The following is a 16,285-nucleotide window of genomic DNA, read 5'->3' as shown; positions in this document are numbered from 1 at the left end:
GCTCTTTGCAGCAGTCTGATTTTCTTGAAAACATGCGCTCAGTTGGGATGGGTTACCGGTGACACTTGACAGACTTGGTACTTGACATGAGAATATGATCAAGTTAATGATTCATGCTGCATGTGGGTAATCAGAATGTATCACTGACAACATGTATGGGCATGCTGCTCATTGCAGGTTGTGAATATTTTGTACGATTCTGTGTTTGGTAATTGTCAAGTGAATATTGACACCTTGGTTTTAGTTAGCTTCTATAGCCCATAGAAATTGACAATGACGATATTTAAACCTATCTGACTACACTCAATATAAACCATCCAGATAACTATATGAAGTGATGCTGACCAAACAATCCTAGGCCATTGGCCTCTCACTTTTTGTCGATTCTGGATACATTTTCATTCCTTATTCTTCCTTTTCCGTGTATCTCCCTCCGTTTCCACTTCAGTCCGTTATACAGCGTACTAGGGCATGACATGCGGATGACTAATCTACAACATTCATCTTCGTCCGAATTCGGTAATACTCTACCACACCCCTCTATATCTACATCTCTCTCATCTACGAAATTATACACTGCTTCTTGAACATTGAGAATGTACCTGAAGATAATTCGGCGAGTCAAAATTTCACAAATATGCAGCGCAATCACCATAACATCACCCACCGGTGAATGTCTACATCATCGACTCTCTAATACCACATCACCTCCGGCCATTCCGCTACCCTACCCATCACCATAACAAAATGTCTTCTTCTCAATTCCCATATATCCTCGCCCAAAATCCCTGCATATCGCCAATTGACAAATACCAGCGGCATACAAAATGCCGCTCCTATACGTTAGGGCCGTCGCCCCCTTCATGTCCGGCCACAACGCAACAGACGTAATAATCAACGAAATCCACTTCAACCGCACCACCCTCGACCATTACAATTACACCCTCTACACAAATGGCACTCTCTCCAACGGCACAGATTGCTACCTCGCCTTCCAGCACTTCCGCCCCTACATGTTCGCCAACAACGGCTCCTTCATCAACGGGACTTCCTGCTACGCGCCTATCCATGATATCGGCCGCCATGCCGGTGTGGGTATGGCATTCGCCTTACTCTTTGCTATCTCGATTATATTCAACTTAATTGGGTTGAGGAAGCATGGACGGCGGTACCTGCCGCCTCCGGCGGATGATTTCGAGAGGAGATTGCGCTTGAATTTGAATTTGCCGATTGATAAGCGCTGGACGCCAGTTGGGAGGCGGTGGAAATGGTACTGGTTGCTTGCGTTGAGTGTAATTGGGGCTGTGGGGGCGTTTATGAGTATTGATGTGGACCGAGACCATGTGCAGAGTTCGCCGTTGGTTATCCAGAGTATTTTTTATACGCTTTTGACGCCAGTTATGATGTCGGCGGTTTGGGAGGGTGTGCGCCATTGGTAAGTTTTCTCATTATTCTATATATATTGTTCGAGATTGAAGGCAGGTGCTAATGATGCAGGGCAACATTCCAACATCGCCAGATCACATCCCGCGACCCCTACGCCTTCACACAGAAATCCACCCGTGAAACACAAGAACTCTACCTCCCGCTCGTCTTCTACGTTTTCGCATTCATAAACTTCTTCCTCGCCGTCCCGCGCAGCTGGGACAGCATCGAACTCCAGCGCAGCCCGTCACAAACTCTAAATCGCGCGAAACCCTTCGCCACAGACTCTCGCTTCAAAGCAGCGGGATTCATGGCCCTAGTCGCTGTTGCTGTTATCTGCTACAGCCTTGAGCACAGTATTTACCGGTACATCCCGAAACCGATCTCCACCAGTGCTCGAAGAAAGACATGCGGAAGACAGGCCATGTTCTACATCCAAGGCGCGCCCTCCCAGTACCTCCTCGCGGTAATCCTGCTCCTCGTCAAAATCGCCTACGACATCGCCTCAGCCTGGGACTGGAACATCTCACCTCTCCGCTACGGCGTGCATCCAGGGTGGATCTACGGTCTGGGATTCGCCCCAGCCATCCTACTCATAACACTGTTTAACATTGTGGGCCTCTGCGAGATAAACGAGGACAAAGCAATTATCTCACAACACATGGAGATCGAAACCGCGCTCGCCAGCGACACTCCCCTAGGCAAAAAGAGTCGGATGGATAAATGGATCGGTCGGTTGCATTTACCCATGAGTACACATAGACGGGAGAAAGAGGCGCGCGCTGTTGAGATGGAGAATATTAAGAAGGATGATGGGGTTGAGGTTACTACTGCGGAGAGGGGTAGTCGGTCTAGTGGGACTGTGACTAGGAATCCTTTTTTGGATAATAGTAGTGCGGAGGATTTTGTGGATGAGATTTTTAAAGATGTTGAGGAGAGGCAGCGGGTTTAGTGTAATGCTGTGGGATGTTTGTTTTTGGTGTCTGGATGGGATAGAAAAGTCTACTTCGTTTAATTAATGATAATGTCTAGTATTTGTACAAACTTTGCTCATCGCTGTAGAGCACCTCAGATGTAATTGAAGACAACGAAGTCTCTCGGGCCTACTGCCGGTCAAGAAGAACGTGAACGACAAAAAACAACAATGATGCCAGGGAAAGACGTCAATCATTCCTCGTAAAAAAGCCAAACATCGTATCATTGGCAAAGAACAAACCATCAGCGTCTGCGTTGAGACCCCAAGCCTCTCCATGCTGCCTGCTCGAACCCTATCCCGGGAACGGGCTCCATATTACCTGTTATCACAGTTAATGAAGGGTTGTTCAATTTGAGAAAGCTAGAGGCGCTACTCACAATTAGCACCCGGCCATCCAGCAACAGCAACACTAGACCCCGGATATCCATCAATATCAACACGCTGCACCACCTTTTCAACCCGCCTCGTGAGCGATATGGGTGATTTCAACGGCAGTTTCAATCCTGACTACACCCTCTTTAGTACTCTGACAGTGAAAACTAGAAGAACTAAATGGCCTCGATGTACTCGTCGCAGTTTTGGTTTGTGTGCTGCAGCAGGACAAGGACTGCGCTCTACATGGCGTATGACATGCCGTACTGGTCGCATCTCAGGATGAATGCGTTTTTGTATGCTTCAATTAGGATCTTCGTATTGAAGGTAGCTTCAATGCATTTTTTCTTGATCCATTTTGGGATTCTGGGTCCGGAGTGGTGAAGTGATCGCTTTTGAGGGAGGGTTGCTCAATTACGAATATTAGGGTCCAGGATGTTGTGCTGAGTTGGTCAGTAAGAGGGACCTGGTGATGAGAAATATGAAGACATTTGGTGTGGTGGAAGGTATCATCAAATATGTTTGGGTCGTACACCAGATGCATTGGAAGGCCTTCTCTCTATTGATCCAGTTGTGCTCTAAATGCTCGGGTGTTGTGGCACTCTTAGTCGAATAAAAATATCTTCTCCGTAATGGCCGAAATCTGCAGCAAGCATTGAAACGTGCTCAGGGCATATGACGGCCGGCGTCGATATACCGGAACACTGGAGTCGTAAAACGGAGCTTGGGGGATCAAGGTACGGTTTCTATTCCTCCAACTCCTCGTACGAGTCGAAGAACTCACGGAGTACGTTGCCATCCGATATGTGTATCCCCGGAGGTCGCCCCAGGTAAAGCGATTGGGCTTTATCGGTGGCATATGCCCCCAATAGACCCTCCTCCTGACCTATTTCTCCAAGGTTGACAGCCTCATATCTTCTTCGCCATCGTGGGAAGGTTTTTGATCGTCTAGGTGGCATCCGAGGTCCATGATCATTCTATACGCCATGCCGCAGAACATCCAACTAGCGCTTTGTTTGCCGTACTGCGCCAAGCAAGCACCGCACATCAGCAGCACAACCGTGGTAGGTATACTGGGCTTGTCAATGTAGTGCACGAGCAAGGCCTTGAATCGATTGTAGAACACCATGCCCATTGTTTGCGGGTCTGCAGCGTCTAAGTGTGATGATGTCGATCGTGTATAGACTGCTCCGTAGATAGATAGCGTTTAAGATCAACTTGTTATTATTGAACAGGCTGTCCTTGACCATCGGACGGTATGTCAGGAGATACATGAGACGTAGCTGATTCCAATGCAACTCTAGCAGATGCATTGCCACATCCATTGGGACGCCGTCAAAATCGACGTTCGCTGCAATGCTAGGTGTCGAGTAAAGAATGGTCTCTTACTGCCTACTGGTTGCTGAGAAGGAAATAGGTCTATCTCGAGCAGTGCTTTTCAGAAACGAGTTTTCGTTGCCCTCTGACAGACATTTAGCCGGTGATTCGAAATGACCATGTAGCCGACTCTTAGCACCATAGGCTTGTACTCTATGGCCTTCCAGAGAGTTTCGAGTAGCGTCTGTCATATTTTCGCTGTTTTACGTTGATAGTTGGTCCGACAAGCCTTGATCGGCGCCTGTAGGGCTCACTGGAGACCTGAGGCCGGTCTCGTGAAGATAGGTATCATGCACATCCAAAGCATCTTCCGAGCTGGTCTGTTGGGGAAGACGACCCTGTAACTCTTTCGACTTGCATTGGAAGCAATCTTGCATCTTCATTCTTCGCCCGCACAGCTGCTTTTTTCGCATCCGGTGGATATTCGCAGTCTAGATTTTTCAGGCGACATGTGCCGCATTTTGGATGCTGACCATCATTACATTTTATCTTTGTGCTAATGCCAGCTACAGTTAATGGCAAATTGGTTCAAGAGTAAGATGATAGCTTACCTTCTTCTGACGGCAACCCTTGCATGCACGGCAGGTGGCGACGGCTCGGGGTTGAGATCGCCGTTGGGAATCCTGTGGACCCATGTCGCTTGGGATTGAGGCCGTGACATCAGGTGCTGACACTAGGAATGCATGATGTCGTGGCGTATGAGGGAGTGGTAATGTATGGTAGTAGACTCTGGGGCTTAACTGGACAAAGGCTCGCCAGCAGGGACGAAGCGAGGGAACAATGCGCGTATGTGGTGTCAGTCTTCTAGAAGGTAATAGAAAGTGTCCGATTCCAGCCAAATACTGTAGATGGAGAAATTTGAAAAAAAAAAAAAAAACATAGTCGCTTTTCCGTTTATATTGAACCGCATGTTGGATCTCTCGGTAGAGAATGACGTATAACCAAGAGCTCTTGTTCGTGTCAGAGTTATTTCTTCGTGATTGTACATTTCTCGCCCAAATGATCAGCTGCGTAATCTTTGCTACAGGTAAAATGGACCTTCACGATGCAGTGCCATCAATAATGTACTATGAAGCTTACATACGTACAGGAATAATCTAGACCCAAAAAAATACTGATTTATCATGCATATTCAGGTTAACTAAGTAATAACAAACACCACAGGATGCAAATGACCCGACCCATGCTATAGTAAAGTAATGCACCTCTGTACAACGCCGGATCCCGTCCGAACCAACAATCAACGACCAGCAACCAGCAAAGTAAATCAACCGTAAGACATTCTCCATAATGCGGATAACGCTGAATATGCAATGAAAGAACAAGAAGTGAAGAAAAGGAATGAAAGGTTGGCGAGATTAGGCGGTGAACACCCGATCCAACTGCCGCAGTGCACGCATGTCCTCTCCTCCAAAACCAATCTTTTCGCTGGGGATATCCCGTGGCCCTTCGGCGCGGAGACCAGCTCCGTGAGGGCTCCCCGATGCAGGTGTGATGGCGGGCAAGGGGCCCGGAGGGGCGCCGTTGACCAGGGCTTCGATGCTGGGTACTGTGGTACCCGTGCTTGCTTCTGCTGTTCTTGGTGGTGGGTTTGGACTGGCTAGGGGTAGTGCTGTCGGGGGCTGCTTCAGTAACCGCGGACTCGCGGGTCTTGGTGCTAGACCGTGCTGTGGGGCGTGCTGCGACTGGAGCCGGGGAGAGACATTCGTGACAGCTCCGTACCCCGGAGGGCTGCGTTGATGTGCATCGTCGACTAATCGAGGAGAACGACCGGGAAAGGCAGACATGGAGGGCGGTCCGGTTACTGGCACGTTAGGCAGCGTGCTTTCGATTTGGTGATGAGGAGGCGGATGATGGTGGACGGGCCGTTCGTATTGATGAGGAAGACCAGGCTGTGTTGACGGTGGCGGCGGTAACGAGTGGTGTGGCTGTGCATATGCTACATGACCATTGGCAGTTGTTACTGGAGGAAGATACGAGGGACCAGGACCATAAGCGACAGGCATAGCCGGGGGCGTGCCCATGGGTGTTGGGGGCCATGCATATGGCGGAGTATATGACTGCGGATGGCTAGCGCCATGACGCGGATACCCGCCCATGGGATGTGGAGAGATCGTATATGCCGCACCGGGCATAGGGCCTCTTGTGACGACGGGCAAGTTCTGTTGGTCATTGACGGTCGATTCAGGGTAGAGACCCTTTTGTGGTCGGACATGTCGCAGGGCGGGATCTGTCGATGGTTGTTGAAGGTTGGCGGCGGCAGGATGTGATCGGGAGTAGTAGCTGATGAGATGGAGGTGTTGGCCAGCGGAGGTGGTGATGCTGAAGGACTGTTTCATCAAACCGTCGGGTTTATATCGATAGCCATCAGGACCTTCATCGGGGCCTTCCCCCCGATCGTCATCGCTTCCTCGTGTGCTTTCTGGTGTTTTTCCTGCTCTGGAGACGGCGGACTGTGCGACACTGCTACTTCCACCTCCCCGCTTGCCTTCCATTTCACGATATGTCAGGAAACTGCCGGAGACACGACTTGCGCTCCATGATTTTCCATCTGTCCATCGTCGCATGCCTGCCTCGCGCTCATCCCACACAAAAACTGAGCCGGATCTGATGGATTGACGTTCTTTTTCGGAGAGTCGACGCTGGACGCGAGGAAGAAGACCGATGCGACATGCTTCGAAGAGGATGATGGCGTCCGCAGGAGTGCGGACGTGGCCGTAATATGTTTCCATTCCTACTATTAATGCTTTAATGAGGGATATTAGTCTGAGAAGTGAAGATAGGAGTCGTATATAGGAGAGCGACTTACTGAGAGAGTCTATTGTGTCGGTGGGGCTGACGGGAAGAATCAGTATCAAACTAAAGAGGCAAAAGAGGGAAAGAGAAGAAAAGGGAAAAAAGAAGAAGAAGAAAAGAGAAAGTAAGAAGAGAAAAAAGAGGAAAGCGAAAAACAAGGTAATAAGAATAAAGACAAAAAATAAAAAATGAAAAATAAAATGAAAAACAGCCAAGCTAAGAAAGCAAAAGAGGGGTGGTAGCGTAGTCAGCAATAAATAAGGCCCGACCAGCGAACAGACTCAAATAAACGAAGGCAGGGAGGGTGGGTCTGTCTCACTGCCGAGAACAAGTTAAAGAGTCTGGCACCGGCGAACCATGGGATGTGATATTACTGTATATAGATACCTCTAAGATCGGATCTTATTCATAATAATAATAATAATAAAATATTATATGATACGGTATTACAAGGTCTGATCGCGAATGGTGCCAACTTAAGCTTAATTGAGTTGTCGGATACAGGCTTTATCTAGTGCAGGTAGTAGTGTTAATAGTAATATATTATTTTATATATAGACATATAAATATGAATACATTTTATATTTTCATTTATATTTATATATATACATATTTTTATATTAAAAAGTAAGCGATACAAGTGCTGTAATAGGCACCAACATACTATCCAGCCTTATGTTCGTATTCGCCGACCAACGGATGCGCGCGGATAACATTAAGCGTATCGCCAACAAAGTGTGCCCCACCCGGAATTAGTGGGAGTTTATTTACTGTACGTACATTACCATACAGAGTACTCCATACACCCATATCACAGGATCACATATATCACAGGATAAGCATATCTACTCCAGAGTAACTATCATACGGAACCGTGTTCCGGACAGAGTATCCACGCATATTACTCGTACAAGTACACACTACTTATACAAGTACTTATACAGTGCTCGAAGCTACACTTGTACATGCATATGCATCCGATCATCCGAACGGCCTATTTGGACGGTGGATCTCGCGGTCCCTGCCGACTCAGAGCATTTGTACTCTCTGTACAAGTACAAGCACACAACTCTGTCCATGCTCATATCCCTTTCAATATGCTTGTATACATACCAATGCAACTCTGTGAAACGTTACATGAGCTTATCTCCACATAATCTGAGACGTCGATCATGCCATTAATCGCCATACTGGTAATACTAGAATAATAACACACGCAGCACTCCGTCCGTAGTTACAGAATACAGTACAAGTAAAATACAAACACCCTGAATATCAAAATACCAAGCGTCAATGCGCTGCAGAGCCAAGCATCCCCGCTTCGGGGTTTGACACTTAGCCCCTAGTGGTTACATTATTAGTATGAAGGGCCACTAACTAGTCATATGCAATCCTTTGCCGTCCTACCAGAGGTTAATCTCTGTGCTAATATACTTGGCATTTGCACGATGTATTGTAATATTACCTAATGTCCTGCATAGGTAAGATCAAGCGAGATTAGAGTTATCACCGAGTCTTCGCCGACTAACCTACGGAGGGGGAGCGTGACTCGTACCTATCGCTTTTATTAGCGAGCCCCGCTGTCTCAGATCGGTTCTATATTAGTAGTATTTACTCCGGAGTACAGAGTAGCTTATCGGTCTGCATTAAATGACCTACTGTACAAGTATACTTGTACAGAGTACCCCGGCACGCTTATGTATACAGAGTACGTACTCCCGCGGAGTATTACAATAAAGTAACCCGCAGATCGGTGTCAACCATATTAACCTTACTCTCTCCCGCCTTGTCTGTGTCTAATAGCACAGCAGCCCCCGCTTACTGCCACGTGGAACTTTCCAATACTGTACCGTCTATGTATCACTCGTGGTAATTGTATCAGACTTAGCGACTGCCGACTTCCGAATTACCCCTTTCGGAATCAGGGTCCTAGACACATAGTACCCATTTCAGCATGGACCACGAGGCGCATTCCCCATTAGACTTTAATAAACTATTCGGTTCTGTACTGGTTGCGGCTTACTGGGTTACTGGGACCTCACGTCAATGGACGAATATGAATGGGTCTGCATAGTGTAATGCCAAGCTCGTGTCCGCGGTTGAGGTCGGCCTTCACCGGCTAAGCTTAACTTGTCGTCTGTTTACCTGTTTGTGCTTGTAGCACGGGGCACACGTAAAAGTTGGGATTCGTAAACATATACATACATACACTTTCATAATCATACATAATGTACAGTTAACAGTCCGCCCGCTTAAAGTGCCGCGGAAACGCCACCACATCCCGCACACTCGACACCCCCGTCAAGTACCCCAGGAACCGATCAAATCCCAACCCAAACCCGGCATGCGGCGCCGTCCCCCACCGGCGAAGGTCGGCGTACCACTGTAGTTGGCCGAGATCCTCTTCCGGTGACAGGTACGGGTACAACGGCTCCTTTTCCTTTTCCTTTTGCTTGGCCGACTTTCTGCTCGCCTCTGGTGACTCGCCATCCGGAAAAGAGGGGCGCGGTCTGATTAGCCCGCTCGAGCGCATGCTGGAAATGAGGTTTTCCAGGCGGTGCTCGCGGAGGGAGCCACCGGCAACTTCGCTGACTTCTGGTAAAAGGAGATCGAAGCAGGCGACTGTATCTCCGGGGGCGGAGGGGTCTGATGCCTCAGGAGAAGACGGGAGCATGTAAAACGGCTTAACCGTCTTGGGATAGTCAGTTACGAACACGGGACGACCCTTGCTGAGCACGTCCACGATGTACTTTTCGTGTTCTAGCTGCAGCCCCTCTTCCCAGACCGGCGGGTATTCAAACGATGCGCCATGTTCTTTGACGGCTTCTTGCAGTGCCTGGATCGCTTCTGTGTATGTTAGCCGCTGCCACTTCGGGCCATTCATCAAACCGTCCCATCTCTTGGCCAAGGAGCTTTCATTTTCTGTAGAAAGGACCTCCTGGCCAACGGGTGAATCGTACAGTCGACGGGTCAAATCTCGAAGAATATGCTCAACCGAATCCGTCAGCTCATCCATACTGTACATGAAGTTCATCTCAGCCTCAAGCATGTAGAACTCGCTCAGATGACGGGGCGTATCGCTTTTCTCAGCCCGAAACGTAGGCGACAGAGTCCACACATTCCCCAGCTCCGCCGCATATGCCTCGAGATGAAGCTGCGACGAAACAGTGAGGTACTTGGGTGCTCCGAAGAAGGGTTTCTCCTTTGACTCCATTGCTTCCCGCGGTAGGATTGTAAATGTCTCACCGGCACCTTCGCAATCGGACGATGTGATTAATGGCGGCTGAACCTGCGTAAACACTCCGTCTGGATGAGCCCGAAAGACATTTCCTAGTTGGTGTATGCATTCTGACCGGAATCGCGAGAGGAGCGAGTTGAACTGCGTTCGGAGACGAAGATGGGGGATTTGACGGAGGAAATCGGGAGAATGGTATTTCTTCTGGATCGGATATGTCTGTCGTTCACTGTCAGGTAGCGTTCACAACTGCCATCTCGCATAGCAGGTAGCTCACCTCTGGCTCCGCCGCGCCCACATAACTCACGCCCGTCGTCTGAAGCTCGTGAGTCTGACTCTTGCCCGGCGGACAAGGCGTCCAATAGCCAGATAGCTGAACAGCCGCACCAGTCGACAACCTAAACCAACCAATCCATCAGTATCGAACCACCAAAAGCTCCGTGGGGAAAGAATCGTACTCCGCAGCCTGCTCCGGCTTCAAAATAGCCTGCACCGCTTCCAACGACGATCCATCCGAGATCTCTGCAAAAGCAAACTTTTTCTGTTTCCGTACCGATCGGATTAACCCCCTTACTTCAATTTGTTTATCCTCATGCTGGCTTCTCTCGCCGTGTTTGCTTTCGCGGAGAAGCTGCACGCATCGGAGGAACGTGGGGCGGGTTGCGCTTGTCGGGGGGTTATGGTTTAGCCTCGCGACAGACGTGGCAAAGGTGCGTCGCCATGTCTGCATTTCTTGATTGGGAATTGGAATTGGGTCGTTGTAACGGGAGGTAGTTGTCTTGACTTTTGGCGATGTCCGCAGTGTTGAATCGGCGCGGTGTTCGGCCCGTTCCAAAAGCGGAGTTGAGACTACAGCGACTATCTACACAGATCATGGCTACAAATTGATAAACAGCTACAATTTCTTTTTATATTTGAAATATCAAGAATGTATTAAACGAGAGATAGATTGTCGAGAATTCAAAAAAAAATAAACCTATATAATTAACCTTTCCGTATCCTATAAAAGCAACCTTAGCCCAGAGGAAGACAAGAACAAAATTAAACATCAATATCCCGGAACCTGCTGTAGCCAACACCAAAAGAACAAAATCAAGAACAAGAAATCATTCATATCATCATTACCGCCGTTGGGAGTACACCTTCCTCTCATCCTCAATCATTTCAATAGCATCAGCTACCTTGCCATCCGCTGCGGTCGCATAGACTTCGAGTCTCTGAGGCCCGCCTTCTTCAGCACTTCCGTACCCCAAGCTAATGAGCGTATCCACGCAGTCATCGACGCGGGTGGGCAGATGCCTAAAATTGCGATCCAAAACTGGGTGTTGACGCTCGTCCCCAGCGGGGAAGCTCCCAGGCATATTGCGATAAGAACGTTCTAAAGAAGGTGCCGACTGGTTGTTCTGAGGTTTGGATGAAAGAGAGTGTATCTCGGTTGCCCGTCGTCTCAGCTCTCTGGTTGCACTGGGAGTCTCCGTAGGAGCCATTGGATCAAAAGGACCTGCAAGCCTTGATGCTGGATGAGCAGGCATCACGGTGTTTGATCGACGAAGCAGGCGACTATCATGTCTTCGGTGTTCAGGGCTTCGATGGGACCGCAACCTATTCGGGAATGGAGATTGCCGATGAACAGTGCTTCCGGATTCCCCATTAGAAGCACGTGGGCTAGGTTCCCGGCGCTGATTAGCGACCATGTGCGCATCCAACTGGGAAACTGGTGGGAAGCGGCTCATGCCGGATTCCAAACTCAGGTGAGGCAGAGGACCAGACGCTGACCGCCTGCTAGATTCTGGGATAAGAGAAGGATACCGTGCAGAAAATTCTGGATCTTCACTATCTCGGTCAAGCAGCGCTGAGCTTTCAGCCGACTTCTTTGTAGCTCGTGAGGTCTGATTTGGTCCCGTCGAGTCATTAATAAGTTGTCGAGGCCCCGGTAGCTCCGGCGTATCAGGAATGGCATCAGCATTGTTCGAATCAAGCCGAGACGTAGACTGATCGTTATCATGCGAGGCCGTTACATCAGTGATGGGAGTGAGGTCATTAAATTCGAGATTGATCGAATGCCCATCAATGATGATCCCTTGTAATCCTTCCAATGCTGCCTTGGCTGCATGAATAGAAGCGAAGAATAAATAGCCAAAGCCTGCATGCTTCCTAGTTTGCCAGTCAAGCGGTAAATGTACTTCAACTAGGAATCCTTGTGACGCAAAGACATCTTTTATCATCTTCTCCGTCACGTTGAACCCAACGTTGCCGATAAACAGCGACTTTACAGTATGGCCGGTCCCATTTTGCGAGGTGCCTGGCGTGCCCGGCGAAGGTGCTTGGTTGTAGGAATCAGGCCAGGGAACAGGAGTCCACCCAGTTTGCCATGGTCGTGGCGGCGGGGGAGGTAGTGGGTGGTGAGGGATGCGTGACCACGGATGAGAATGATGAGGTTGCCAGAATGAATTATGGATCGGGTGTGTTTGGAACGAAGGCACCGGTGGTGGCGGTGGAGGAGGAGCGTGGTGATAAGGAAAGATATTATGGGGCCGAGGTGGAGGGAGATGGAAGGGATAACGGGGACTGAAGGAATGAGGAGGACGAGGAGGAGGAGGAGGAGGAGGAGGAGGCACTCTGTGAGGCAAATCAACAGGCGGGCTGTTATGCGGACCTGGACCAGGACGTGGCGGCGCCTGGGGGAGCTCGGGCTGCTGCGACTGTGCCGAAGGATCAGCATCCTCATTTCCACCAGGATGTCTACTGTTGGCCGACTCCTTCCTGGCTTGATTGGAATCCAAGCTCTCCTTCTCGTCATCAAAAGGTGCATTTTGACGGAGCTGCTCAGTGCCGGGAGCTTGGTTCGAGCCATCGGTTGGAGCCGATTGAGCCTGCCCTTCAGACGGCAAACGAGCATTTTCATGATCGTGACTTGTCGTGGTATTGCATGTCAATTCAGCCTCAAAAGCTTCAAACAAAGTCTGGCCCATCTCGCCAAGTTCGGATGCCATCGTCCGCAGACCATTCACAGTACTAGCGGCCACATCCCCAGGAGTATTGATGTGTCCTCCTCGGGATCTCGCTGCTGCTGCTGTATTATTGAGAGCATCGCTCATAGTCCTCACGCGAGATTCCATGGCAGTGAGAGCTGATTGCAGAGTGCTCTCGACATGTCCAGGAATTACTCTTTGCACATCCCGGATTTGCTGTTCAATGCCAGGTATCCTTGACCTCACGTCGGAGCTGAGCGTCCATGCACCAGATACTAAGTGGTGCAAAGCTTGGGCAAAAGAATCAGCTGGACTCTGTTGTCCATCAGAGCGTGTTGTCTGGTTCTGTCCTGCTGAAGCCGAGGAAGCTTGTTGTGCATGTTGTTCATTATTTGAGATATACGACTCATGTAGGAGTTGAGCCAATTCTGTTTCGAACGCTGCTAGAAGGGGCTCAGATGATTCTGTCGTAGCAGGAATGCGCTGACGATTTGTATTGACTGTGTTCTTACCATCGCGGGGAAGTGAAACAACATTCTCCGGCTCCTGCCCAGCACCGTCCACCTCTGGGTTTTGTAAGACCGAAGACTGGGCATCAAGTTCAAATTTCTTCCACAATTCGGTAATAGAGTTTGATCGATGGATATCGAATATATGCATGGGCTTGCCATCACTGGTACTGACAGAGTGTTGCGTCAACTGCGGCCGAGTCGGTGCATCAACGGTTTCGTCCAAACGCTGGGAAAGCTCAAGGGAAGATCCAACCTAGCAATGTAAGCGATGAAGTCGAGGGACAGATATTTTCCATTAAGCTTACTGTAATAACTTCACCGTCATCATCATCCGGATAGGTCAGCCTGGCTCGAGGATGAGTGGAGGATATCTCATCGTAAGCAGAAGACGATAGCTGCACAGTTCCATGGCGTTTTCCCGGTTGCGAAGGTCGTGCTTGATGATCAATGACTGTTTGCGAGGAGTTCTGTGTCGATTCAGTTGAGTCTTCCTGTGGCCGGGGACCATGAAGGTCCCTTATCTGGAAAGGCTTGAGCATAGTTGCGATATACTCCGGAGTAGATGATATTATCCAAATTCAACCATGTGTCTTTGCAGATTATTGCAGAAGGCGTCTTTTCAGGATATCAAGAGATGGAGGTATTAAGCAAGCTCAATAGACGGTTAGGTTAGATGGAATGATCGTCAGGGCGTTCAGGAACGATTGTAATTGATGAAGCTGCTGCTGACGGTGCCGAGGACGACGTTATCAGCGGTTGGAGACGTTCAAACCAAACCACCAGCAAAGGAAGAAAGAGGCATAATAGCAGTGAGTAGGAAGTTGATGAGAATAAAAGAGATCAAGTTCTCTTTCTTGATAGATCCTGATGGCAAAAAAAGTGCAGGTCAGGCAACAGGATAAGATAGTAACTGTTGATGGGAAGTTGTAGCTTATCCCCGCGCGGTCGCCGAAAGAAAAAGGACTGAAGTCACGACACCTGCTGACGCCATGTCTACGAGAGAAGGACAGAGACCGACAACTGGACTTGAATGAGTATGCGACTCGTTTATCACGTTGTCTTTTGTTATTGACTGCCTTCTCTCACCGTCGCCTATGTTTTATTTAGAGATCTTCGAATCCTGATGTCAATGAACTTGCGACATTCTAAAAAGCGATACCTCTATACGGCGCTTCACTCTGTCTACAGAAAGCCCGACGCCAATGGTCTCAAGCAATCACTAAAACCTATCGACTTAACTCTCCTTTGAAGACCTTCAATGGCTCCGAACGATTCCCCATCGACGCACCCGAATCCTCCGGTCGAACTGAACGTAAAGCAAGTCGTACTTGGCGACCTATCGTTCCAGACGTGGTACCAATCGATATACCCCGAAGACCTCGTGAGTAAGGACAATGATCTGCTGTACGTCTGTCGCTGGTGTTTTCGGTATTCCTGTGATGTCGACGCCTACGTGAAGCACACGCGTACCTGCGAACATCGGGCGACACCTCTCGGGACACAAGTCTACGACCATGGAGGGTATTCGGTGTGGGAGATTGATGGGGAGGAACATAAACTATTTGCGCAGAATATCTCGCTGTTTGCGAAGCTTTTCGTCGACCACAAATCCGTCTTTTTCGATGTCGCTTCCTTCCTCTTCTATATCTTGACCTTCACCGATCCCGATGACCCCAAGAACTACCATATACTGGGTTACTTCTCGAAGGAAAAATTGTCGTGGGATGCGAATAACCTGGCCTGCATTCTGATATTCCCGCCGTACCAACACAAACAACTGGGAAAGCTATTAATGGGCGTGAGCTACAAACTGAGTGGTTGGGAGCGCGACACGGGTTTGATTGGAGGTCCAGAGAAACCCCTAAGTGAAATGGGCCAGAAGAGCTATGTTCGTTTTTGGGAGGAGCGACTGGCTAGGTACTTTTTGACATGCTCACACGAGCATGATGACTCGGATGAATCGCAGCCGCAGCAACAGAAAGGAAAGAACTCCAAGAGTTCCCGGAAAAAGCACCCTCAAGAACGGATATCTGTCCAGGAACTTGGCCAAGCGACAGGCATGTTGGCTGAGGACGTGATTACCACCCTGAAAAGTATGGGAGCTGCTGAACCCGATACGAAGACCCCGAAATCTAAACAGACACAATCATATGCAGAGACAGAAGAAGACAATGGTCAGGCGGTTATTATTCGAAAATCCAAAGTGTTGGATTGGGCCAAGGCTCATAAACTCACTCTGAGAGATCCTGTACGAGAAGAAGGATTCCTGGGTGATTATGCCCTGACGAGCATGCCGGAAGAAAGCACGATAGAAATTCCAGACGAGGATGAATAATGCTTCTACATCTGTGACCTCGCTTTTCGTTTGATTACGAATGGTTTGATACTCCTGTACTTAAAGATCCAGTATTCCTACCCGAGGGTAGACTAATTATGCCTGGGAGTTGATGAAATGTATGATTATTACTTGACAATGAACTAATTGATGAGCAATGATATGAATGTAGTCCATGAGTAGGCAATAGTTGTATTTATCAAGTACATTTAGACCTTAGACTTTTTCAATACTAGAAATATAAGGATGCCCAACATGAAATTATTCTTTAAGATCCTCTTTACA

At 48.8% G+C, this 16,285-nt stretch overlaps 6 protein-coding genes across 6 annotated transcripts; 2 read left to right on the top strand and 4 right to left on the bottom strand.

The window, feature by feature from the left end:
- Positions 1-827: 827 nt before the first annotated feature.
- On the top strand, positions 828-2,377 carry ACHE_20910A (DUF2434 domain-containing protein; the record flags this gene model as incomplete). Its single annotated transcript, XM_043285265.1, has 2 exons — positions 828-1,435; positions 1,498-2,377. The coding sequence occupies 2 exons, from the start codon at positions 828-830 to the stop codon at positions 2,375-2,377; spliced, it is 1,488 nt and encodes a 495-aa protein (XP_043133974.1).
- A 1,976-nt stretch (positions 2,378-4,353) lies between these two features.
- Positions 4,354-4,563, bottom strand: ACHE_20909S (uncharacterized protein; the record flags this gene model as incomplete). The annotated part of the gene is made up of 1 exon (XM_043285264.1): positions 4,354-4,563. One exon carries the CDS (start codon positions 4,561-4,563, stop codon positions 4,354-4,356), a length of 210 nt encoding a protein of 69 aa, XP_043133973.1.
- A 945-nt stretch (positions 4,564-5,508) lies between these two features.
- On the bottom strand, positions 5,509-6,882 carry ACHE_20908S (camp independent regulatory protein; the record flags this gene model as incomplete). The annotated part of the gene is made up of 1 exon (XM_043285262.1): positions 5,509-6,882. The coding sequence occupies one exon, from the start codon at positions 6,880-6,882 to the stop codon at positions 5,509-5,511; it is 1,374 nt and encodes a 457-aa protein (XP_043133972.1).
- A 2,300-nt stretch (positions 6,883-9,182) lies between these two features.
- On the bottom strand, positions 9,183-10,911 carry SLM5 (asparagine--tRNA ligase SLM5; the record flags this gene model as incomplete). Its single annotated transcript, XM_043285261.1, has 3 exons — positions 9,183-10,400; positions 10,459-10,579; positions 10,640-10,911. 3 exons carry the CDS (start codon positions 10,909-10,911, stop codon positions 9,183-9,185), a joined length of 1,611 nt encoding a protein of 536 aa, XP_043133971.1.
- A 391-nt stretch (positions 10,912-11,302) lies between these two features.
- On the bottom strand, positions 11,303-14,204 carry ACHE_20906S (uncharacterized protein; the record flags this gene model as incomplete). The annotated part of the gene is made up of 2 exons (XM_043285260.1): positions 11,303-13,918; positions 13,971-14,204. 2 exons carry the CDS (start codon positions 14,202-14,204, stop codon positions 11,303-11,305), a joined length of 2,850 nt encoding a protein of 949 aa, XP_043133970.1.
- A 719-nt stretch (positions 14,205-14,923) lies between these two features.
- Positions 14,924-16,000, top strand: ACHE_20905A (putative histone acetyltransferase (MysT1); the record flags this gene model as incomplete). Its single annotated transcript, XM_043285259.1, has 1 exon — positions 14,924-16,000. The coding sequence occupies one exon, from the start codon at positions 14,924-14,926 to the stop codon at positions 15,998-16,000; it is 1,077 nt and encodes a 358-aa protein (XP_043133969.1).
- Between the last annotated feature and the right edge of the window lie 285 nt (positions 16,001-16,285).

This window comes from Aspergillus chevalieri, chromosome 2, assembly GCF_016861735.1.
Source record: "Aspergillus chevalieri M1 DNA, chromosome 2, nearly complete sequence".
NCBI classification, from domain to species: Eukaryota; Fungi; Ascomycota; class Eurotiomycetes; order Eurotiales; family Aspergillaceae; genus Aspergillus; species Aspergillus chevalieri.
Note: the sequence above shows the minus strand (reverse complement) of the source record. Positions and strands in the feature narration are given on the sequence as shown.